A 25909-nucleotide genomic window follows, 5' to 3' on the forward strand; every position below is an offset into this window, starting at 1 on the left:
ACAACGTATTTACTCCTCTCCAACACAGGGAGGCAGTGAGGACTCGCTTCACCTCTTTCGGAAAGGGAAAGTCGGTCAACCGGGTGGTTGACGGACTGTCGTTCAGTTGATAAGCTGCGCCCCTCTGCTGCTCTGATTGGACAGCAGAGAAAAGGTGGCAGTGACGTAAACATTTTTTATTCTGAGCTTAACATCGTTCAACTTATTAGGGACTTAAAGACGTTTGTCTAACGCTGAATCACACCAACATGTTGCTTTATTCATTTCACAAACCAAGTCGCGCCAACAAGTAGCTTGAGTCCCAGACAGCATCCGGATGTGGGCCACTTCAGGCAATGATGCGGTACTGACGGCCTTCTGCTGGCCCTGACCAAATGGATGTAAGCCTGAAGTGGCCCACAGCAAATATGGCAAATCAAACGTGGGCCTTTTTGGGCAAAGACGCAGTGCTATCGGCAAATGTGATCTGGATGCAACCCTGAAGTGGCCTGTGTGGTAAATGGTGAATATGGCCCAAATATCACAAAACAAATATGGGCCGCCTTTGGCAAATACGCGGCACATGCAGCATTGCCCAAGTGCCATCATTCCACACGGTATGTGGGCCAGATGAAAGTGTCGGGTGTGGGACGGGTCTGAGCCACAGCAATTTTGCTGTCTGGGGTAGCGCCACAGTTTCATACCATCAAATTCACAGGTTGCACCAACTGGTCTTTACTAAGTCTGGTCCCAACTGCTAATTGACTTTACATCGGTTGTACCAACCATACTTGAGTCTAGTCTTAACCACGCCCGGTCTTAGCGATTCACATCCACGTGAATGCCCACATGATTATGACTATTGCCTAGCAGCTTGTGTTGCTAGGGTACATTAACAATCTCCCACTGTCTTGCTAATTTGTAGCTAATCATTTCTAATTTGCGGCAATGTTATGGAGGATCAAAGAGAAAGAAAAGTACATTTCACGGACATTGAGATAAGAAAATTAATAGAGCTGTACAGCCAGCACAAGAAAACGCCCTCTGCCTAGCAGTCAATTTAATGACAAATAAGAAGCAGTCGACTTGAAGAGAATTGACAGAGGCCATAAACGATCGTTAAGTGATTTAAAAAAAAATAATAGCTATTTTAATAATACCACGCAAGGTGGCGGCTCAGTGCCAGTGACACCCTGCGGATGGCCCATCAAGTGGTGGACTTGTAGATGCAGATCATGTCTCCAAATGTGTTTTCAAACTCACCGTTAAAAGAGATAAAAGAGAAACGCTATTCTGCAATGCGGGTGACAACGCTGCGTTGTGTCCGACACAAACTGCAAGCAAATCTGATGGCCGCTCTTAAATAAGTTTATATCTCCTACAGAATAGAAACCTTTCGGTCAGCTCATCGTCGTCGTATATGTCCAAAGGTTTGCTTCTGCCCCTAGTAATTCTCTCCGGTCTAAAAGCCCAATCGCTGTAAAGTCAATATACAAGACGTGCCATGATCAGTGTTATAAGCTGTGTTGTTTAAAGTCATTACTATAGAAACGGCCTAGATTTTGATGCCTTCTCCTGACTAGCGGTAAGATTTACACCCGGTTTTAGCAAGAAAAATATTTAAGCCTAGACGGTGCAACTGGCGTAACTATTAGGTCAGATTTAGAATGCCAAGTTATGCTCGACCACCCCGTGGACCCACCACCCGCAGGGATGAACATTAGGGTAGGGTGCAATGCAGGCCGGGCAGCAGGCAAGTGGGGGACCAGGGTGTGCTGACTTCCAGCATCGCAGACTGGTCTTCGGGACATGGAATGTCACCTCTCTGGCAGGGAAGGAGCCTGAGCTGGTGCGGGAGGTGGAGCGGTACGAACTAGATAGAGTTGGGCTCACCTCCATACACAGCATAGGCTCTGGTACCAAATTCCTAAAGAGGGGTTGGACTCTACTTTTCTGGAATTGGCCAAGGTAACAGGCGCCAGGCGGGTGTGGGGACACTCACAAGTCCCCGGTTGAGTGCCTCAGTGTTGGAGTTCTTCCCGAAGAATGAGAGGGTCACCTCTATACGACCGCGAATCGCTGCGGTGAAGGCTCTGACTATTGTGTGTGCTTATGCACCAAATAGCAGTTTGGAGTATCTGGGTGGTGTCTTGGATAGGGTTCCACCTGGGGTCTGGGGACTCTATAGTTCTGCTGGGGAACTTCAACGCTCACATGGGCAATGATGGAGAAATATGCAGGGGCATGATTGGGAGGAAAGGCCTCCCCGATTGGAACCCGAGTGGTGCCTTGTTATTAGACTTCTGTGTGAGTCATGGATTGGCCATAACAAACACCATGTTCAAACATAAGGTAGTTCATAAGTGTACTTGGTACCAGAACACCTTGGGCCGAAGATCGATCATAGACTTTGTGGTTGTATCATTAGATCTGCAGCCGTATGTTTTGGACACTCGGGTGAAGAGAGGAGCAGAGCTGTCAACTGATCACCACCTGATGGTGAGTTGGATCAGATGGCGGGGAAGGCTGCCGGACAGACCTGGCAAACCCAAACGTGTAGTGAGGGTGAACTGGGAACATCTGGTGGAAGCCCCTGTCCGTGAGATCTTCAACTCCCACCTCCGGAAGAAGGTCCCATGTATCCCGAGGGAGGCTGGAGACATGGAGTATGAGTGGGCCATGTTAAAAGCCTTGAAGCAGCAAGTAGGAGCTGTGGTCATAAGGTCATTGGTGCCTGTCGAGGTGGCAACCTAAGAATCCGCTGGTGGACACAGATGGTGTGGGAAGCCGTCAGGCTGAAGAAGGAGGACTTTCGGGCTTGGTTGGCCTAGGGGTCTCCTGAAGCAGCAGACACATACCGGGAGGCTAGAAGGGCTGTGGCTTTGGCGGTCGTGGAAAACAACTTCGCTGATCTTTCACTATGCTAATGCCATTTTATTTTGGTCTCTGTATGATACCGAAGTGGTATCGTTCAACTCTAGACATGCAGAAACAACACAAATGGATTTATCCTCCATTTTGGCTTCTATTCTCCATTTGCGACGCTGGCGGGGGTGTGGCTTCGTGATCCCCCCCCCCCAAAAAAGGGCTTGGTTGTTACTTTGTTGCTTCGGGCAACTTTGTGGCACGAGTTGAACATTTTTCCACTTGCGTGACAAAGTTGTCTGGTGGATAAAGCCACAAGTCGCAGCTTTTCATTGACTTTTCGGTCTTTTCGTTCTTTTCATTGACTTTTCGTTCTTTTCATTGACTTTTCGGTCTTTTTGCATTGTAGCTTTTATGCGAATGAGGCATAAAAACATGAGCCACCCAGGGCACATAAGTAGTGAGCAAAACACTCTGAGTCCATATATACTTAATTAGAAAAAGGCGCCTCCCACTGCCAAAAATGAGTCCAGTGTGATCACAGCCAAAGTCCACTCATTTTCCCATAATCACTTTTCGGTTTCTCGCCGTTCGTGTCACCGTGCTACTATTGTCTATTTGTAGTCACTACTACTATTGCAACTACTGTTTTGTGTAACGCTGGGAATCACAGTGTACAAGTCAATTTAAAAAAAAAATTACATAATTTCCCGGCTTTGGCAATGCAGTCGGCTCTGTGCATAAACTGTAGTCCACTGACTTCCGGTTTCTACTGCAGCGGTCATACCAGTTTCCTGTTTGTTGGCGTGTGCTGTTGACAGTGGCATATTTTTCGCGATGCCTGCGAGATTTACCGTGGATAAATGTCAACCACGTGCACACAACTGTCGACAAACTCTCACCTGCACCTACCAGCACACGGGTGGAAAGTTTCAAGGGGTGCGTATCAAGGTACGTCCACAGTTGTGAGGATGAGGATGATATGAGGATGAAAACCTTGCAGGCATCGCGAAAAATACGCCATTGCCAATAGCACGCGCCAACAAACAGGAAACTGGTATGACCACTGCAGTAGAAACCGGAAGTCAGTGGAGTCCAGTTGTGCACAGGGTCGAGTGCTGCCCCTGGATAAATTTTAACTATTACAAACATATTTTTGGACCAATAACTGGCGTCTACAAAGAAAGAAAAAGAAAAGAAGCTAATTTAGACATTAGACCGCCTTTCATTTGACAGGTGGATAATTGGGCTCATTATGATCGCCCCCTAGTGGCTGTTTCCAGTTGAGTACTTTTACCCCTCGGAGAATCGTTGCAGATTCAACGAATCTTTCTGTGGTCTTTTCTTCTTCCCTCTCCGTCTTTCTCTACTTCCCGTGTTTTCCTTTGTGCTTCCGCCATGCTAGTAGAGTCGCTAATGAATAGAGTGCATTTAAAAAGGAGGATGACTGACAGACAATCACAACAGAGATGATGGACGTGCGGTGATTACAGACCAAAAAAAACACAAATATGATGGATCTGATTTCTCACCGCCTTCCCTCTCCTCTCTCCCTCTTTATCTCCTCTCTCGCTCTCTCCGTCTCCCTCCCTCATCTCTGCCTCCTCCATCATTCCTTAGGTCTTGGTATTCTTTAAGTCCTTGTGCATCTGAATCGCTTGTCTTTCTAATGTTCTCTTTATCACTCTGTCTGTCTTCCTCTCTGTCCGTTACGTCTGTCTCCAGCCCTCTTTCTCTCCTTATGTCGTCTCTTTCCTGTCAGCTCTGTCAGGCCAGCTCAGTTAAATATGCTCTTTTATCATTATTTTATCACTTTTTATTATTCAGTATGCCCTTTATTCAGTATGTTTTCTCTTCTGGATGGTTTTACAACAAAAAAAGAGTCAAATTATTCAAGTACGGCACAAAATATTCAGGCCCCCCCCCTTTCAGCCAATATCTAATTTATGTACACTTTTTATTTTGATCATGAAAGTTATGCATTTCTAACTCTACAACTAGAAAATTCAGCTTCCAGAGAGAATATGGGGGCCGGCTGAAAGTGTTGGCAGGAACAAAGGATGGAAAAGAAAGATAAAAGTGGGGTATCTTTACAGAAAGGCAAGATTGACCTCTGACCTGTCAGATCGAGGCCTCCTGCAGAGTCTCATGTCTCCGGCTTTAAAGCTATTAGTTACCAAATGAATGGACATCAACAAGGGACGGAGGGATGGGAAGAAAGAGGGAAGAAAAGAGGAGAGGGGACATCAGATGACAACATGAAGGACAGCTTTGTATAGTTGGGTTACTCTAGTTGGAAAGTTGTGGGAGTAAGTCAAGAGTTTTAAAAATGGATGGAGGTGAATGAGATGTTAAAGTAAGGGAGCCTTTATTTATAGAGCGCCTTTCAAAATAAAAGTTCCAGAACCAGTGCAAACACAAACTGATGCCGATACTTCACCTCCGTTTGATGTGCGCTTTATAAGAGGGATTCAGTTTCTCTTTCTATTTTGCTCCATTGGTCTCTGCAGGGTAAAAAAAAATCAACGTTTTCACTCACTCCCCCGTCATTAGGGCGGGGTCAGGGGTCAGTCAGGTGTGGCTTGTTGATGGGAGTCTGTTATCAAAAACCAAAGAACAAATGTTACAAAGTCGTTTATACAGAAACACGGGAAACGATGTTACACAAAACACACGATATGGGGCCAGACTGCGCTTTTGTGTGTGTGTGTGTGTGTGTGTGTGTGTGTGTATGTGTGTGCGTGCACGTGCATGTGCACCTGTTTGCATGCACAAATCCTGCAAGTGCGTGCACGTCTTGCAGCTTGAGAGAAATTTGCTGCCTTGCTCAAAGGTGCTGCAGGTGTCGCATGGCAAGACACTGTGCTGAATAAATGAATACATCACCGCTGAGGTAATATGAGGATGTGAATGGGCGCATACGATATGATAAGGAGTATGAATGAGTGAATATTTTCAGTGCATCCTAACAGAGCGGGCGATCTCATTAGTGTGACTCAGATTAAATAACTGCTCGTCTTATTTAGACGCCTTGAAGACCAATTTTTACAAGTAAACGTGTACACAAAGTAAACACCTGTCACATTGTTAAACGAATGTGGAGATTGATAAGATTAGTATGTACAAATATAAAGAAAAAATATGATTCCCTAAATACATGTAATGACCACGGATGACTAGACTCGCTAGCCCTTGGCTAACGGGTCGGCCCCTTTAGTTGACTGGCTAACACAGTCGCCCCCGCGTCCCGGCCGCCCCCCTGAATTCGCTACGTACACATTTCATATTACATATTACTCTCTAGAGCAGCGGGCACCAACCCTGCCCCTGGGGAGCTACCGCCCTGCCGGTTCTTACTGCGACCTTACTTTAACACACCTGATTCTGCTTCTTACCTACATAACAAGACCTTGATTAATTGAATCAGCTGTGTTAAATTAGGGTTGGAGTGAAAACCGGCAGGACGGTCGGTAGCTCTCCGGGATCAGGGTTGGTGACCCTGCTCCCGGACCCTCTAGCACAGTGTTTCTCAACCCAGTCCTCAAGGACCCCCCTATCCTGCAGATTTTCATTGTAACCCTGCATAGGTAGCACTGCTTGTACTTACTCGACCAATCATCTCGCAGCACTTAATTATGCAAGGTGTGCAACATCTGACAAAATTCATTGCTGATTGGTTGAATAACTACAAACAGGAACCTATTCAGGGTTGCAAAGAAAATATGCAGGGTAGGGGTTCCTTGAGGACTGGGTTGAGAAACACTGCTCTAGAGTCATCTCAGGACTCCTGTTTATAACAAGGTGTTTCTTCAAAGAACAAAAAGAGTCTGACTTTTTTGCACCCGTGGAGTATTTCCGTGCTTAATGGACCGTTTCAGTCGGTGTCTTCTTAACTATCTCAGCCTGCCTCCTAGTGTCCTTCTCAGGTCCCGCCATTCTTTGGTCCGTTCAGCCATTAAAAAGACTTTTGACTTTATCTCAAAGTGACTTCCTGGTTTCAAGAACAAGGTTAAACAAGCAAATTAAAGACACAATCCTGAAGATTTCCGGTTTTTCCCTTTAACTCACGGTGATAGATGGGAGGGTGAGTGTAGTTTGAGCTCCATTCAGAGTGAATGGGAGTCCCCAGTGCCACCGTGTCAGCCCGGCGTGGCTTCTGTGGGCTGGTGAAGGCCTTCTGTGGGCTGGTGAAGGCCTTCTGTGGGCTGGTGAAGGTCTTCTGTGGGTTGGTGAAGGCCTTCTGTGGGCTGGTGAAGGGCTTCTGTGGGCTAGTGAAGGCATTATGTGGGCTGGTGAAGGCCTTCTGTGGGCTGGTGAAGGCCTTTCTGTGGGCTGGTGAAGGGCTTCTGTGGGCTGGTGAAGGCCTTCTGTGGGCTGGTGAAGGGCTTCTGTGGGCTGGTGAAGGCCTTCTGTGGGCTGGTGAAGGGCTTCTGTGGGCTGATGAAGGGCTTCTGTGGGCTAGTGAAGGCCTTATGTGGGCTGGTGAAGGGCTTCTGTGGGCTGGTGAAGGCCTTTCTGTGGGCTGGTGAAGGGCTTCTGTGGGCTGGTGAAGGGCTTCTGTGGGCTGGTGAAGGCCTTCTGTGGGCTGGTGAAGGGCTTCTGTGGGCTGGTGAAGGCCTTTCTGCGGGCTGGTGAAGGGCTTCTGTGGGCTGGTGAAGGGCTTCTGTGGGCTGGTGAAGGGCTTCTGTGGGTTGGTGAAGGGCTTCTGTGGGTTGGTGAAGGGCTTCTGTGGGTTGGTGAAGGCCTTTCTGTGGGCTGGTGAAGGCCTTTCTGTGGGCTGGTGAAGGGCTTCTGTGGGCTGGTGAAGGGCTTCTGTGGGCTGGTGAAGGGCTTCTGTGGGCTGGTGAAGGGCTTCTGTGGGCTGGTGAAGGGCTTCTGTGGGCTGGTGAAGGCCTTTCTGCGGGCTGGTGAAGGGCTTCTGTGGGCTAGTGAAGGCCTTATGTGGGCTGGTGAAGGCCTTCTGTGGGCTGGTGAAGGCCTTTCTGCGGGCTGGTGAAGGCCTTCTGCGGGCTGGTGAAGGGCTTCTGCGGGCTGGTGAAGGGCTTCTGTGGGCTGGTGAAGGGCTTCTGTGGGCTGGTGAAGGGCTTCTGTGGGCTGGTGAAGGCCTTTCTGTGGGTTGGTGAAGGCCTTTCTGTGGGCTGGTGAAGGGCTTCTGTGGGCTGGTGAAGGCCTTCTGTGGGCTGGTGAAGGCCTTCTCTCGGCTCGTTCCCTCATGTTGCTTGTTAGGCTAGAAACATACTTACCCCAAATACGCAACGCATTGCCTCCGCTACGCCGATTTCACCCGTCATTGCGTTGAAAAATGCGTCAGGCCGGATTTGATAACGCAACGCAACCGCAAGCTGCAATCTGAGTCTTCCCACAAGGGGCGCTATGACAGGTAGTGCAGATATTTCTTCTCCTACGACAATTATTTCTCTGGCATGTGTCAATACCAGAGAAAAAAAGCAGAGGAGTTTGAGGAGGAACTAGCTGAGCTTGTTTGAGCGTATGTTCCCGTTAATGACAGCAGTCCCCCTGCAGTCCGGCCGAGCTGCGGTGGAAAATGCCTGCAAGGAGGTGGCAGATGTTGCTTTTTTCTTCTCCTATTCAGCAAATACAAAAGAACGCACTCCTCCGCCGCAGACACGGCTATCAATGAACTTTCCTACTTCCTGAGAACTTCCTACTTTCCACCAAAAACCCCCCAGTAGCGCCCCCTCAGCATCTTACATTTTTTCCCGCCAGATCAACGCATGACTGCACGTAGTATATGGACACTGGGACCTGCGCCTTCCCTTCGCCTGCCGTCCATTGATTCCTGCGTTTGCGTATTTGCGTTAAGTATGTTTCCAGCCTTAGACACATCAACCGCACTCCTTCGACTGCACTTAACGTTCTCCCGAATTTGGTGAAAACGTGAAACTCGTACCTGACGGTAACATTGATTGTAAATCTTCAGGGGTGCAGTTTAGACAGAATCTGTCAACGTCAGCAACGTGAACCCACAACTCTCTCATCCTCTCCGTCCTCTCCAGACAAAGACAAACCCCAGGATTCGGACGAGGACTCGCTGAGCGTCAACGCTGGGGGACCAGGCGGGGTTGGCGGGACCCCGGGGTCCGGCCCCGTGCGGCCCAACTCCCAGTCGGCGTTCCTGGGACCTCTGCTGTGGGAGCGGACCCTGCCGTGTGACGGCGGCCTTTTCCAGCTGCAGTACATGGACCTGGAGGAGTTCCTGACGGAGAACGGGATGGGCATGCACAACAATGGCCCCAGCTCCACCAGCGCCCAGATCCCCTCCCAGGTAACGCAGGCTCCTATTTACAGCATGGAAATCCCGGATAGAATGACGACCAGTGTAATCATGGCATGCCTCTTTCTCTCTCTGTCAAGATAGGTCGGTAGGTAGATGTTAAGTCGTCCAGGAGGTCAAGGGTCAGGTTTCACCTGCAGTGGTGCAGATGTGAATTTCCACCAAAACTTTCATTCTCGATATTTTCTATGTGATAGTGTGTGCATGTTCCTTAAAAAGGAGGTGAAATGTCCTACCAAAGCGTAAAGGATAGCAATGCACTCTTTCCTTCTTCACATTTCACTAACTTTGTCTTAGTCAAGCCAGTTTGGTTTGTACAGCCCAGTATCACGAAGGACAGAGCAGCCTTTTGCTTACTGACTCAGTCTTCAGCCTTATCCATTTGTTTTCTCCTCTCCTCTCTTCTCTCCTCTTCTCCTCTCTTCTCTTGTCTTCTCCTCTCCTCTCTTCTCCTCCCCTTCTCTCTTTTCTTCTCCCCATTTCTCTTCACTTCTCTTGTCTTCTCCTCTCTTCTCTTCTCCTCCCCTTCTCTCTTTTCTTCTCCCCATTTCTCTTCACTTCTCTCCTCTTCTCCTCTCTTCTCCTCTTCTCCTCTCTTCTCCTCCCCTTCTCTCTTCTCCCCATTTCTCCTCACTTCTCTTGTCTTCTCCTCTCCTCTCTTCTCCTCCCCTTCTCTCTTCTCCCCATTTCTCCTCTCTTCTCTTGTCTTCTCCTCTCCTCTCTTCTCCTCCCCTTCTCTCTTCTCCCCATTTCTCCTCTCTTCTCTTGTCTTCTCCTCTCCTCTCTTCTCCTCCCCTTCTCTCTTCTCTTCTGCCCATTTCTCCTCACTTCTCTTGTCTTCTCCTCTCCTCTCTTCTCCTCCCCTTCTCTCTTCTCTTCTCCCCATTTCTCCTCACTTCTCTTGTCTTCTCCTCTCCTCTTCTCCTCCCCTTCTCTCTTCTCTTCTGCCCATTTCTCCTCACTTCTCTTGTCTTCTCCTCTCCTCTCTTCTCCTCCCCTTCTCTCTTCTCTTCTGCCCATTTCTCCTCACTTCTCTTGTCTTCTCCTCTCCTCTCTTCTCCTCCCCTTCTCTCTTCTCTTCTGCCCATTTCTCCTCGCTTCTCTTCTCTTCTCCTCTCCTCTCTTCCCCTCTCGTCTTCTCTTCTCTTCTCTCGTCTTCTCGTCTTCTCCTCTCTTCTCTCCTCTTCTCTTCTCGTCTCATCTTCTCCTCTCATCTTCTCCTCTCTTCTCTTCTCCTCTCATCTTCTCCTCTCGTCTTCTCCTCTCTTCTCTTCTCCTCTCCTCTTTCACTTCTCCTCTCTTCTTTTCTCTTCCAGAGCTCCCAGTCGGCGGTTCCTAACCAGAGCTCCCAGTGCCCTCCGTCCTCTCCTCCACCCTGCTCATCCTCTTCCTCATCCATCTCGTCTTCATCCTCTTCATCCTCACTGCTCGGACTGGAGACCGTGCAGCCCCAGCCCCCGCCACCGCAGCAAGGCATGATGGGAGGACCTGAGTGTCTACATGGTGAGTTGGTGGGGAAGTTTGTTTTCATGGGATGGGGAGTGTGTTGTGTTAATGTGCAGAAGGCAACGAGATGAAAAACTCTGCGTGTAGCGGTGTGTGTGTGTGTGTGTGTGTGTGTGTGTGTGTGTGTGTGTGTGTGTGTGTGTGTGTGTGTGTTGTGTGTGTGCGTGTGTGTGCGTGTGTGTTTGTGTGTGTGCGTGTGTGTACTTCAACACGTATGCCTGCAGTTTTAGTGTGTGTATACATCCAAGCAAGGTTGTGCGTGTGTGTGTGTGTGTGTGTGTGTGTGTGTGTGTGTGTGTGTGTTTTAGTGTGTGTGTGTGTGTGTGTGTGTGTGTGTGTGTGTGTGTGTGTGTGTGTGTGTGTGTTTTAGTGTGTGTGTGTGTGTTTCAGTGTGTGTGTGTGTTTTAGTGTGTGTATACATCCAAGCAAGGTTGTGTGTGTGTGCGTGTGCTGATATGTTTGTGCGCGTCTGTACATGTGTGTGTCCTCGGTGTGTGTGTGTGAGTCGATGCACTTGTGTGTGTGCCGTGCCAGACTCGGGTCGGCGACGCGTCGGGGGCGAGGGAGCTCTAAGCTGCTGACCGAGTGCAGGACTGATCCTAAACCAGCCCCGGTACAGGAGTCGCTCCACGTCGGACACTTTCAGGTTCTGATTCCTCCTCGGCGGCTCGGGACCGCGGAGGCTTGGGGCGGCGGTGGAGGCGTGGGCCGGCGGTGGAGGCTTGGGGCGGCGGTGGAGGCTTGGGGCGGCGGTGGAGGCTTTGGGGCGGCGGTGGAGGCGTGGGGCGGCGGTGGAGGCTTGGGGCGGCGGTGGAGGCTTGGGGCGGCGGTGGAGGCTTGGGGCGGCGGTGGAGGCTTGGGGCGGCGGTGGAGGCTTGGGGAGGCGGTGGAGGCTTGGGGAGGCGGTGGAGGCTTGGGGCGGCGGTGGAGGCTTGGGGCGGCGGTGGAGGCGTGGCGTCCGGGTCCTCGTCCGCGTCCCTGCCCATTCGGCTTGTGATGGCCGGTTTGGGTTATTCAGCTTGAAATCCGAGTAACGACCTAATAAGAGTTTGTTCTAGACGGCTGTGTAGACGCGCTATCACGCCGAAAACGAGCCCGGCCGGTCTCTAACAGGCGTCGCACACAGCGCCTCCCACCTGCGGTCCGACCCCGGCCTGCATGAGCAGGAGCCGTGATGAGGCCGAGTCTGCACCAGGCCCGGCCTCTGTGCTGACTTAATGCACCCAGACATGCGCTAGTGAGCAGTCGCTGCACCCGACTGAGGGCAGCGTTACCGTGCCGACCAAGAGACCTACTAAACCATGTGACGCCGTTAAGAATCAGAATCACAAACGCTTTGTCCGAGCCCACGGCAGCGCAACACAAAGACGAAAACACACATCCAGAAACTTCAAGAACTACAAGAACACACATACCCAAACCAACACACCTATCCAAACCAACACACATATCCAAACTAACACACATATCCAAACTAACACACATATCTAAAGTAACACACATACCCAAACTAACACACATATCTAAATTAACACACATATCCAAACTAACACACATATCCAAACCAACACACATATCCAAACTAACACACATATCCAAACTAACACACATATCTAAAGTAACACACATATCCAAACTAACACACATACCCAAACCAACACACATATCCAAACTAACACACATATCCAAACTAACACACATATCCAAACCAACACACATATCCAAACTAACACATATATCCAAACCAACACACATATCCAAACCAACACACATATCCAAACTAACACACATATCCAAACCAACACACATATCTAAATTAACACACATGTCCAAACCAACACACATATCCAAACCAACACACATATCCACACTAACACACATATCCAAACTAACACACATATCCAAACCAACACACATATCCAAACCAACACACATATCCAAACCAACACACATATCCACACTAACACACATATCCAAACTAACACACATATCCAAACCAACACACATATCTAAATTAACACACATGTCCAAACCTACACACATATCCAAACCAACACACATATCCACACTAACACACATATCCAAACCAACACACATATCCACACTAACACACATATCCAAACTAACACACATATCCAAACCAACACACATATCCACACTAACACACATATCCAAACTAACACACATATCCAAACCAACACACATATCCAAACCAACACACATATCCAAACCAACACACATATCCAAACTAACACACATATCCAAACCAACACACATATCTAAATTAACACACATATCCAAACCAACACACATACCCAAACTAACACACATATCCAAACCAACACACATATCCAAACCAACACACATATCCAAACCAACACACATATCCAAACCAACACACATATCCAAACCAACACACACAGCTAAAGTAAGAAACTATAAATAAATCCGTGTCCAGCAGAACGAAGACCAGCCAGGATGACTGTCGGTACTGCGGGTCTGCATGAGCTAGCAGTTAGCTTAGCCTGCCCCGCTTCCGTGTCCTGTCAGACCGCCCTCGGTGCTTCCTCTTCGGGTGCAGCTCCAGGCAGGGCCGGGGTCCTTGGTTCCACAGAACGCAGCGGACCGGGCTCTCCCGGCCGATCCGGCGCCAGCTCTCCCAGCCAGACACCCTCGACACACCTCCCCGCACTCCACACGACGACACAAAACACACAGTCAAGGCTAGGCGAGGCCGCCGCCCGACCGCCCTTGGTGTTATCGGAACTGCTGGTCTGCAGCTAGCAGTTAGCTTAGCCTGCCCCGCTTCCGCGTCCTGTCAGACCGCCCTCGGTGTTTCCTCCTTGGGTGCAGCTCCAGGCAGGGCCGGGGTCCCTGGGCCCACAGGATGCAGCAGACCAGGCTCTCCCAGCCAGCAAACCAAGATGCAAACGTGAATTCGTGCCGCCATCTTGCCACACCGGAAGCACCGGAAGCAGGAAATGAAGCGTTGTCTAGTTATGTCTCATGGATCGGATAGCGGCTCTTAGCTCTCTGGATCCGCATTAGCTCCTCTCATTTAGTCTGTTGTTTTTGTGAAGCGTAGTGTGCCCCAGCATGGACTTGTGCGTTGCTGTTCATTTCACGGGAACATGTTTTCCAGCTCCTCTGGCTCTGAGCGAAGGGAAGCTGGAGGCGAGGCGAGGCGTGGCGAGGCGTGGCGAGGCGAGGCGTGGCGAGGCGTGGCAAGGCAAGGCGCTGTGCTGTCCCTGCGGCCGAATCCACGAGCCGGTGTCACTGCAGCTCATTTTCACGACGCGTCTCTTTGTAGATGTAGACTCATCGCACAGCCATTAGACAGACGACCTCACAACCGGCAGCGTGGTGAGCAAGAGAAGGAGGTGGCGAGGGAGAGGGAGAAAAATGGACAGACAGACAGACAGACAGGGACGGACAACAGACCAAGAGAAAGAGAGACGGGGAAAAAAGAGACGGTTGGAGAGCTGCTCTGTCTCCACTGCCGTCTCAGAGGGCGGTGGGTTTGCAGCAGTATGGGATAAAACGGTGAACACTCAGCAGGGAGCATGTAAAGACTAAAATATTAAAAATGGAAAAAGAAAGTAGCTCAGAGACGGACATAAAAAGGGAAGCCTACATATCCAACCACTGATCACAAGTGCTGCATGAAGCACTCGGTCCACATGAACTTCATCCATCTACCAGTTGGGTGACTGAAGGGACGAGCACCTGTCTTTGTCCTGGGATGGTGGAGGGGGGGCGGAGAGAGAAATGGACAGGAATACCGACGGAGGCACATGTGGACAGAGAGGGAGTCGGGAAAAGACAGCCAGAGAGAGAGGGCGCGGGTCGGAGAAAGAGGCGGAGGAAAGAGAGACAGACCGGCAGATGGAGAGACCTGCGAGGAGGTGGAGGTTCCAGGAGTTGGGACGGGAACATGATGTTTTTGCCTTTCATGGTGAATCATGAATAATGAGAGAGGAGATGCTGCACCGTATGAGAGGTCTGGCGAGGTCACTGAATAGCTAGAGGAAAGTATGATTGAGAGGGGGGGGTAGGGGGAGAGGGGGAGGGGAGAGAGAGGGAGGGAGGGGGAGAGGGGGAGGGGAGAGAGAGAGAGAGAGCATCGCAGGCTGCTGCACCTTATGGAGTGAAAACAACAAGCAGTGTTTGAGCGCACACAACGCCTCGGCCAAAGATGAAGCAGATGTAGAAAAAATACAGCCTGGTACACCGGAGTGATTACCAAGGGATACTGCTGTGTGTGTGTGTGTGTGTGTGTGTGTGTGTTTCTGCACGTGCATGCACCAAAGTATGCAAGCATTTGTGCATGTGTTAGCATGCTGACTGGCTCGTGTGACCACCTCTGTATTTACTCACATCTGTGTGAGTGTATTTGTGTGTGTTTACCGTGTGTGTACGTGTGCAACATTTTCACGCACACGTGTGTGTGTGTGTGTCTCTGTTTGAATGCTTTCAGGTTTGTATGTATTTATGCACATATGATGCCCGTGTGTTTTGTGCACGTGTCTATGTGCATGCACGTGCATGGTCGAGTGTGTGTGATCTGCATGTATTCGGTGTGTTGCGGTGCATGAACGCTACTGTGTGTATGTGTCTTTTGCCTTATTCTTAACGTGCATGTTTCTGGTAGTCTGCATGCATCTTTCTGTGTGTGTGTGTGTGTGTGGGTGGGGGGTCATGCATGTGTCTGCAGGCTGCATGCAGGAATCGTGTTATTGTGCGTCTGTTTGTGCATATCTGCATGAATCCGTCATCACAAGATATGAATTTATTCATCTTCATGTCAAGCACACTTAGGTGAATGTCTTTGTGTACTTGCATGCAGACTCGTGTGCATGTGTGCTTAAATTGGTGCATGCTTTTATTTCTGTGTGTGTGTGTGTTTCTGCACCCACATTTGTGTGTCTGTGTGGTGTGTGTCTGTGTGTGTGTGTGTGTGTGTGTGTGTGCGCGCGCTGTATGCGGGAGTGCTTTAGCCTGAATTATGAACACGTGACTCGGCTGAGCATGATGCATCCATCCAGAAATCCCTGAGGTCCCTGTGGAGTTGAAGTGTTACTACTCTGCTCTGAGAGCACGAGAGAGAGGGGGAGGGAGAGAGAGAGAGAGCTCGGAGAGGGAGAGGGAGAGAGAGAGAGAGAGGGAGAGAGAGGGAGAGAGAGAGAGAGCTCAGAGAGAGAGAGGGAGCTGAGAGAGAGAGAGAGAGGGAGAGGGAGAGAGAGAGAGAGCTCGGAGAGGGAGAGGGAGAGAGAGAGAGAGGGAGAGAGAGAGAGGGAGAGAAGGAGAGAGAGAGAGAGGGAGAGAGAGAGAGGGAGAGAAGGAGAGAGAGAAGGAGAGAGAGAAAGCTCTGAGAGGGAGAGAGAGGGAGGGACAGAGAGAAGGAGAGAGAGAGAGCTCAAAGCGAGAGAGAGGGTCAGAGAGAGGAGAGAGAGAGAAGGAGTGAGCAAGAGAGAGCGAGGGAGAGGGGGAGAGCGAGAGAGGGCAGAAATAGATGGGTGATATTGGGGAACAGAGGAGGGTAGTAAAGGTAATCAACGTGCTCACGTTAGGGTTTGTCTCTAGTCTGTGATGTGTGTTTGTGTGGACACAAAGCACAGCTCAGCGGAGAACAGAATGTGCCCACATGCCGCTGTAGCAAAACACTTCCCATTATGCAAATGCGCCTCTTATGAGGCAAGTGTTCATATATATAATGTATATTTCCTATAGCTATCTTAATATTCTGCTCCTCATTTGTTGAGCACTTTTATCAACGCCACCGAAGTTTCTGAAGAAAAGCTCTCTCTCTCTCTCTCTCTCTCTCTCTCTCTCTCTATACACACACATATATATATATAACATTCATATATATAATGTATATTTCCTATAGCTATCTTAATATTCTGCTCCTCATTTGTTGAGCACTTTTATCAACGCCACTGATGTTTCTGAAGAAAAGCTCTCTCTCTCTCTCTCTCTCTCTCTCTCTCTCTCTCTCTCTCTCTCTCTCTCTCTCTCTCTATAAAACGTTCATATACATATATATAACGTTCATATATATATAAAACGGTCATATATATGTATATATAATACTATAGAAAATGTTAATACACATATATGTATCTATATTTATATCTATACATATAAAATACTTGGAAAACGTTAATACATATATAGTCATATATCTAGTCTACATTAAATGTGTATATATAATACGATAGAAAATGGAAAAAACGATATCAATAAGTAAACGATGTAGAACAAAGCTAATTGATAGCAGGTGTAACGATTAAACCTGTCAAGGCCATGGTAGGTCTGCGGCTCCCCGGGTTGCACACGGCGGTGCCCCGGACGGGTTTACGGTGTGTTCTGTATGAGCTCCTCTAGCCGTCAGGGGCTCTGGCTGGGGGGAGCATGCGGTATCGTCATGTTGGGCTTTTGAGGCGGTCATTATTGGGACGGTTCTGAGTTGTGTGTGAGAACCGGTTGCGGCTATTGCACATGAAATATACGTCAGATGAATCTTCGCTCAGTAATTACGGATGGCCGCGCAGGAGGAGGTTTTGCAGTAAGGAGGTTTTACTGGGCCGGGCCAGGACGGTGTGAGGAACCAGGCAGGGAGGACAGAGCGGGCTGACAGGAAGACGGTATTTGCAGGTTAAGTGTGTTGTGCAGACCCGTGAGTGCTTGCGGCTCTGTGGTCCTTTCATTTGGTGAACGGCATAGAAGAGCTGCCGTCCTCCTCTGCTTCTTTACTTTGCTCTTCTGTGTTTGCAACATGCAACAATAAAGCTTTGTGTCTGACGTGTTTCACACCAGAGCAGCCCCGCTGCATGCTGCATGCTGCATGGCAGCCCCGCTGCAGGGCTGCATGGCTGCATGGCAGCCCCCGCTGCACGCTGCACGCTGCATGCTGCATGGCAGCCCCCGCTGCAGGGCTGCATGGCTGCATGGCAGCCCCGCTGCAGGGCTGCATGGCAGCCCCGCTGCAGGGCTGCATGGCTGCATGGCAGCGTGGCAGCTCGGCCTGTCACCTTCTGGGTCAACGCCTGCATGACAGTGGCAGTAAACCGAGGTTCCCCTGAAATCAGGATTTCACCGTTTACTCCAAATCGCACGTTTGAGTTCGCTGGACTCCTCTGACGGCTCTGCAAAACACGCTGAGCACAAGTGAAATCAGCGACGGTTTGACTTTGAAGAGGGAAGAGTTTCCAGATGTGGAGGTTTTAACGACGTCGGGACTGAAACGCTTACATGTAGCTCATCTCTTCATCGCCCTTATGTGTGAAGGTGAGGTTGTTGGACTAAGCCATGTGGCATCCAGGGTTGTGTTTGCATCCAGTCATGGAGGGGTTAATATCACTGACTCTGCAGTCCTCTAAGACTGCACAGAGCCAGCGAGAGAGAGAGAGAGAGAGAGAGAGAGAGAGAGAGAGAGAGAGAGAGAGAGAGATTGCTGGAGGGGGCGAGTCAAGTCAAGAGTGCTCTCTTTGCATGTTTTGAAATCTCTCTCTCTCTCTCTCGCTCGCTCACACGCCCGGGCCATGTGCGGCTGCCACGTCACGTGCTGCTGCAGAGAGCAACAGAACGAGAGGGTGAGAGAGAGCGAGAGGAAAGGGAGGGGGTGGTTCAGGATAGATATGGAGGAGGTGGGAGAGAGAGAGTGTGAGTCTGTGTGCGCGCACGTGAGAGCGAGAGAGAAAGAACGTATGTGTGTATGTGTGTGTGCATGAGAGTGTGCGTGAGAATGTGCGTGTATGAGAGAGCGAGAGAGAATGTGTGTGTGTGTGCGCGTGTATGAGAGAGCGAGAGAGAATGTGTGTGTGTGTGCGCGTGTATGAGAGAGCGAGAGAGAATGTGTGTATGTGTGTGTGTGAGTGCGTGAGAGATAAGGACAGAGATTGTGTATGTGTGCATGTGAGAGAGAGAGAGAGATAGTGTGTGTCTGCGTGAGAGAGAGAGAGGGAGAGCGAGAGAGTGTATGTGTGTGCGTGAGAGAGGGCGAGTGAGAGAGAGGGAGATCGAAATAGTGTATGTGTGTGCGTGAGAAAGGGAGAGGGAGAGAGTGTATGTGTGTGTGCGTGAGAGAGAGGGAGAGAGAGAGAGCAAGAGAGGGAGGGGGTGAGAGAGATAGTGTATGTGTGTGCGTGAGAGAGAGAGGGAGGGGGAGAGAGAGATAGTGTATGTGTGTGCTTGAGAGAGAGAGGGAGGGGGAGAGATAGTGTATGTGTGTGCTTGAGAGAGAGGGAAGGGGAGAGCGGGAGAGAGAGAGGGAGGAGGAGAGCGGGAGGAAACGCTACAGATTAGCAGCACAACAGAGCATGTAAATGGCAGCTGATAGACGCAGTCATATGAGGAGCAAAACAGAAAGCTGGAGAGATGATGAGCATGGGAGGGTTTGAACACATGGCCTGGGGGGAGGGGGGGAGCGAGGGAAAGGAAAATAGAAATGAAGGTAAACAAGGAGAAAGGAGAGACAGACAGAGACAGATGGAGAGGGAGTGAGAGAGGAAAGGAAGGAAAAGGAAGTGAAAACAACAGATTGGTTAAAGGAGAGAGAGAGAGAGAGAGAGAGGGACAAAGAAAAGAGGGAAAGAAGGAAAGTGAGAGAAATACTGCAGAAATGACAGAAAGGAAGGGGAAGGAACAAAGTGATAAAGTGAACATGAGAGCAGGAGAGAGAGAGAGGGGGAGAGAGAGAGAGAGAGAGAGAGAGAGAGAGAGAGAGAGAGAGAATCTCTGCTATGTCCATACTGGTGTGACATAACTCCCAGCCTGCACACTGTTGACATTATGTACATGCCTCCTGGGCTGTGTCACCTGCAGGTTGATTGTTTATGTCACTGTGTGTCCGTGTGCGCACGTGTGCACGTGTGTATGTGTGTGTGCATGTCTGTGTGCACGTGAGTGTGTGTACATGTGTGAGTGTGCAAGTGTGTGTGTGTGTGTGTGCTCTGTGGTAGCCTGTGTGCCTCCAGCGTGTGTGTGTAAACAAACAAGAGGGGAGGTTGTCGTGTAGACGGCGTTACGGGGGAGGCAGGACTGGATCCTGTGTATTTAAGTCCGGATGGAAGAATCCAAAGCCACAGCGTGGAGGCGGGAGCGGGTCGACGCCGTCAGGATCCGTCCCGTGTTTACGTTAAGAGGGAGGGGAGCCTATTTTATGTAACACACTTCCTATATCACATTCTCGGTATTGTGTTTCCACCAAGTGTTTTTCCACTTGTGCAAAAACACAAACAGTCACTGGCACAGCGGAACAGCCTCCTCATCCTCCCTCCCTGTCATGCACTTCCTGCTGCAGCAGCTCCTGCACACTCTCATGCCTCCAACTGAACAGCCTCCTCATCCTCCCTCCCTGTCATGCACTTCCTGCTGCAGCAGCTCCTGCGCACTCTCATGCCTCCAACTGAACAGCCTCCTCATCCTCCCTCCCTGTCATGCACTTCCTGCTGCAGCAGCTCCTGCACACTCTCATGCCTCCAACTGAACAGCCTCCTCATCCTCCCTCTCTGTCATGCACTTCCTGCTGCAGCAGCTCCTACACACTCTCATGCCTCCAACGGAACAGCCTCCTCATCCTCCGTCCCTGTCATGCACTTCCTGCTGCAGCAGCTCCTGCACACTCTCATGCCTCCAGCTGAACAGCCTCCTCATTCTCCCTCCCTGTCATGCACTTCCTGCTGCAGCAGCTCCTGCACACTCTCATGCCTCCAACTGAACAGCCTCCTCATCCTCCCTCCCTGTCATGCACTTCCTGCTGCAGCAGCTCCTGCACACTCTCATGCCCCCAACTGAACAGCCTCCTCATCCTCCCTCCCTGTCATGCACTTCCTGCTGCAGCAGCTCCTGCACACTCTCATGCCTCCAACTGAACAGCCTCCTCATCCTCCCTCCCTGTCATGCACTTCCTGCTGCAGCAGCTCCTGCGCACTCTCATGCCTCCAACTGAACAGCCTCCTCATCCTCCCTCCCTGTCATGCACTTCCTGCTGCAGCAGCTCCTGCACACTCTCATGCCTCCAACTGAACAGCCTCCTCATCCTCCCTCTCTGTCATGCACTTCCTGCTGCAGCAGCTCCTACACACTCTCATGCCTCCAACGGAACAGCCTCCTCATCCTCCGTCCCTGTCATGCACTTCCTGCTGCAGCAGCTCCTGCACACTCTCATGCCTCCAGCTGAACAGCCTCCTCATTCTCCCTCCCTGTCATGCACTTCCTGCTGCAGCAGCTCCTGCACACTCTCATGCCTCCAACTGAACAGCCTCCTCATCCTCCCTCCCTGTCATGCACTTCCTGCTGCAGCAGCTCCTGCACACTCTCATGCCCCCAACTGAACAGCCTCCTCATCCTCCCTCCCTGTCATGCACTTCCTGCTGCAGCAGCTCCTGCACACTCTCATGCCTCCAACTGAACAGCCTCCTCATCCTCCCTCCCTGTCATGCACTTCCTAATGCAGCAGCTCCTGCACACTCTCGTGCCTCCAACTGAACAGCCTCCTCATCCTCCCTCCCTGTCATGCACTTCCTGCTGCAGCAGCTCCTGCACACTCTCATGCCTCCAACTGAACAGCCTCCTCATCCTCCCTCCCTGTCATGCACTTCCTGCTGCAGCAGCTCCTGCACACTCTCATGCCTCCAACTGAACAGCCTCCTCATCCTCCCTCCCTGTCATGCACTTCCTGCTGCAGCAGCTCCTGCACACTCTCATGCCTCCAACTGGACAGCCTCCTCATCCTCCCTCCCTGTCATGCACTTCCTGCTGCAGCAGCTCCTGCGCACTCTCATGCCTCCAACTGAACAGCCTCCTCATCCTCCGTCCCTGTCATGCACTTCCTGCTGCAGCAGCTCCTGCACACTCTCGTGCCTCCAACTGAACAGCCTCCTCATCCTCCCTCCCTGTCATGCACTTCCTGCTGCAGCAGCTCCTGCACACTCTCATGCCTCCAACTGAACAGCCTCCTCATCCTCCGTCCCTGTCATGCACTTCCTGCTGCAGCAACTCCTGCACACTCTCATGCCTCCAACTGAACAGCCTCCTCATCCTCCCTCCCTGTCATGCACTTCCTGCTGCAGCAGCTCCTGCACACTGTCATGCCTCCCTGTCATGCACTTCCTGCTGCAGCAGCTCCTGCACACTCTCATGCCTCCAACTGAACAGCCTCCTCATCCTCCCTCCCTGTCATGCACTTCCTGCTGCAGCAGCTCCTGCACACTCTCATGCCTCCAACTGAACAGCCTCCTCATCCTCCGTCCCTGTCATGCACTTCCTGCTGCAGCAGCTCCTGCACACTCTCATGCCTCCAACTGAACAGCCTCCTCATCCTCCGTCCCTGTCATGCACTTCCTGCTGCAGCAGCTCCTGCACACTCTCATGCCTCCAACTGAACAGCCTCCTCATCCTCCGTCCCTGTCATGCACTTCCTGCTGCAGCAGCTCCTGCACACTCTCATGCCTCCAACTGAACAGCCTCCTCATCCTCCGTCCCTGTCATGCACTTCCTGCTGCAGCAGCTCCTGCACACTCTCATGCCTCCAACTGAACAGCCTCCTCATCCTCCGTCCCTGTCATGCACTTCCTGCTGCAGCAGCTCCTGCACACTCTCATGCCTCCAACTTCAAGACAGCAGCACTCAGCTGCATCACATTCTGTTACATTCAATTATAACACTGCTATTACTGCTATTACTACTACTACTATAATCACTATTACTGCTGCTACTACTAATACTATAATCACTATTACTACTACTACTACTACTACTACTACTATAATCACTATCACTGATATTACTGCTACAAAAACGATTGTTATTACTACTACTACTGCTATTACTATGACTGTTACTGCTGCTCTGTCAGTATTACTACAACTACTACATCCTACTACTATAATCACTATTACTGATACAAAAACTACAGCTATTACTAGTACTCATCAAAGAAAGTTGAATCAGTTCATCTGCATACAATGTTTAACCTGGATTAACCTGGATTACTGAGCGTACATAAAAAAGATATTACTAATACTACTACTGCTAATACCTCTGCTACTATACTGCTGCTACTACTGCTACTGTTGCTGTTAGTAGAACTACTACTACTGCTACATCCTACTACTACAACCACTATTACTGCTTCTACTGTTGCTATGGCAACTACTGTAATTACATCTACTACAACTAATACTGTTATTACGTTTACTGCAACTAATGTTACTACTAGTACAACTACTGTTACTACTACTACTAGTAGTGCTGTTATCGATATCAGTGCTAAAACTACTACTGCGACTGCTGCTACCACTAGACAGACAGACAGACAGACAGACAGACAGACAGACAGACAGGCAGGCAGACAGATAGGCAGGCAGGCAGGCAGGCAGACAGATAGGCAGGCAGACAGACAGACAGATCCTTATTTTCATTGCACATGCAACAAAATTCCATTCAGCAACAATCATTTTGTCATCTTGAAAGGACACACAAGTAGCGTTTATTGTAAACATGTAAAGGAAAACAGTAATACATAAATAATACCTTGAACCAATTTAAAAAGATGCAGTAATGTTAAAAGTTCTAAAAGTACTGAAACAGTTTTAAAACTACTATTGCATTGCATGCAACGAGAAGAACACCAACACCTGAGGGGAGCTTTAAAAACCTGCGGCTACCCCAGTTGGACCTTTGTTAAAACTGCAACAGGTTCCAGAAAGACCAACCGGGTGAGCGACGAGGAGAAGAGGAACAGAAGGAAGAACACAGTCGTCCCGTATGTTTCTGGGGTCTCCGAGAAACTCAGGAGAATGTTCAACAAACACCGCATCCCGGTACACTTCAAACCCAGCAACACACTCCCACAAAGACTGGTTCCTCCCAAAGACCGGTACCACACACCCGGAACAGCAGTCTGGTGTATGCTGTACAATGCAATGAGGACTGTACTGACCTATACATAGGAGACACCAAACAACCACTACACAAACGGATGGTCCAACACAGAAGGCCACACTCCTCAGGACAAGACTCAGCAGTCTGTCTCCACCTCAAGGAGGAGACACACTCCTTCCAGGACAGCAACCTACACGTTTTGGACAGGGAAGATAGATGGTTTGGAAGAGGGGTGAAGGAAGCCATCTATGAGAAACTGGAAAACCATCCCTCAACAGAGGAGGAGGTCTGCTACACCACCTATCTCCCACTTACAATGCCGTCCTTCCATCTCTACCCAGGAGACTCAAGAAGCCTAGCCTCCAAGAACAACAGTCGCTCACTAACGGCTCCAACCACTCTCATCACCACTGAACAATGAAGTCGAGACTAACACCCCCAACCACCGTCGCTGCTAAACAAATGCACATCTATAGCTCCGATAACGACGGCGCGGCCAAACATCGGTACACAAAAGAGCCACTCATATCTATGGCTCTGTTAGCGACGGGCGTTGGTAAACATCGGGACACAAAGAGCCATGGACATCTATAGCTCTGACAACGACTCCTAGAGGATAAATTCTGAGTCTCATCAGCAGCCAGTCAGACTAGCTTGGTCTAGTCAGAAAGGCACGAAGTGAGGAAGCCTCTTGGACGAGAGGCGAAACGTCTTCACGATATATACCAAGTCCAGTTGCACTTGATTCAGCTCCTTTGGAGAACCACGACCTGGATGGAGGAGAACATCCACAGACATGCTATTGCATTAAATAAAAAAATGGCTGCAATGGCACCAAAGTGAAGTGCACATCAACCAGGAGTTCAATTCAGTTTGAATCTGATGTTTATGAACCCATGTTGCTTAAAACAATGAGGAATACTACCCCCACTACCACCACTACTACCACCACCACCACCACCACTACTACTACTACTACCACCACCACCACTACTACTGCTACCACCACCACCACCACTACTACCACTACTACTACTACCACTATTAGTACTACCACCACCACCACCACTACTACTATTACTACTACCACCACCACCACCACTACTACTACCACCACCACCACCACCATTACTACTACCACCACTACTACTGCTACCACCACCACTACCACCACTACTACTACTACTACCACCACCACCACTACTACTGCTACCACCACCACCACCACTACTACCACTACTACTACTACCACTATTAGTACTACCACCACCACCACCACTACTACTATTACTACTACCACCACCACCACCACTACTACTACCACCACCACCACTACTACTACCACCACCACCACCACCACTACTACTACCACCACTACTACTGCTACCACCACCACTACTACCACTACTACTAATACTACCACTACTACAACTACTACCACCATCACCACTACTACTACCACCACCACTACTACTACTACTACTACTACCACCACCACCACCACTACTACTACTACTACCACCACCACTACTACTACTACTACTACTACTACCACCACTACTACTACTACCACTACTACTACTACTACCACCACCACTACTACTACCACTACCACTATTAGTACTACCACCACCACCACTACTACTATTACTACTACTACCACCACCACCACTACTACTATTACTACTACTACTATTACTACTACCACCACCACCACCACTACTACTATCCCTACTACTACTACCGCTACTACTAATACTACCACTACCGCTACAATACAATTTAATGTTACGATACAATTGTAATGTTACAAGTATTGCTACTACTACTACTACTACTACTTTATCCGCCCATGCCCTCATAGATTCTGTCGGTACTATATCTGTTAATATACTAATGTATTGCAAATTGGGGCCAGTGAAGTCTTGTTCTTTACAAACAAATCCCATGAAAATGAGCAGCCTTTCATTGTACTGATATAATGTACACATATGATGTGTATATGTATATATATATAATGTTCAGTACAGACCGAGTGAGTTTGTCATAAACGTAGATCTGATAAAGCATGGGTTTTACCAGTGGTTTCATTATTCTATTCTATCTATTCTGTTCTCTTTGTCTTGCCGCCTTGCTTGTACACACTGAGTGTATCACTGCGCTGCAGTGTGTGTATTCAGGAATACTGCATGTGTCCAACACGAGATGTGGCATTGCTAATGTGGCGTTATCGTCTGCAAGATGAATGAATAGCAGGTTCTCTCTTTGCAGAACAACCAGTTCGTGAACAGACTGACAGGAAGGGCGGTCTAATAATATCCAGGAGTTACAGGATGTATGGAGAGGGGTTAAAAGTCCATCAGGGAGACAGCTGGA

The 25909-nt window shown here is 49.7% G+C and overlaps 1 protein-coding gene across 2 annotated transcripts in view; it reads left to right on the forward strand.

Moving 5' to 3' along the window:
* The window catches only part of dbpa (D site albumin promoter binding protein a), a 56949-nt gene that overhangs the window by 8015 nt on the left and 23025 nt on the right, over window positions 1-25909 (forward strand). For both annotated transcript variants that reach the window (XM_056298187.1, XM_056298186.1), the window contains exons 2-3: window positions 8862-9130; window positions 10456-10642. In XM_056298187.1, the coding sequence (XP_056154162.1) occupies window positions 8862-9130; window positions 10456-10642 (456 nt within the window). The remainder of the gene's footprint in view (window positions 1-8861; window positions 9131-10455; window positions 10643-25909) is intronic.

The sequence above is a fragment of the Lampris incognitus genome, chromosome 18 (genome assembly GCF_029633865.1).
Source record: "Lampris incognitus isolate fLamInc1 chromosome 18, fLamInc1.hap2, whole genome shotgun sequence".
Lineage (NCBI taxonomy): Eukaryota > Metazoa > Chordata > Actinopteri > Lampriformes > Lampridae > Lampris > Lampris incognitus.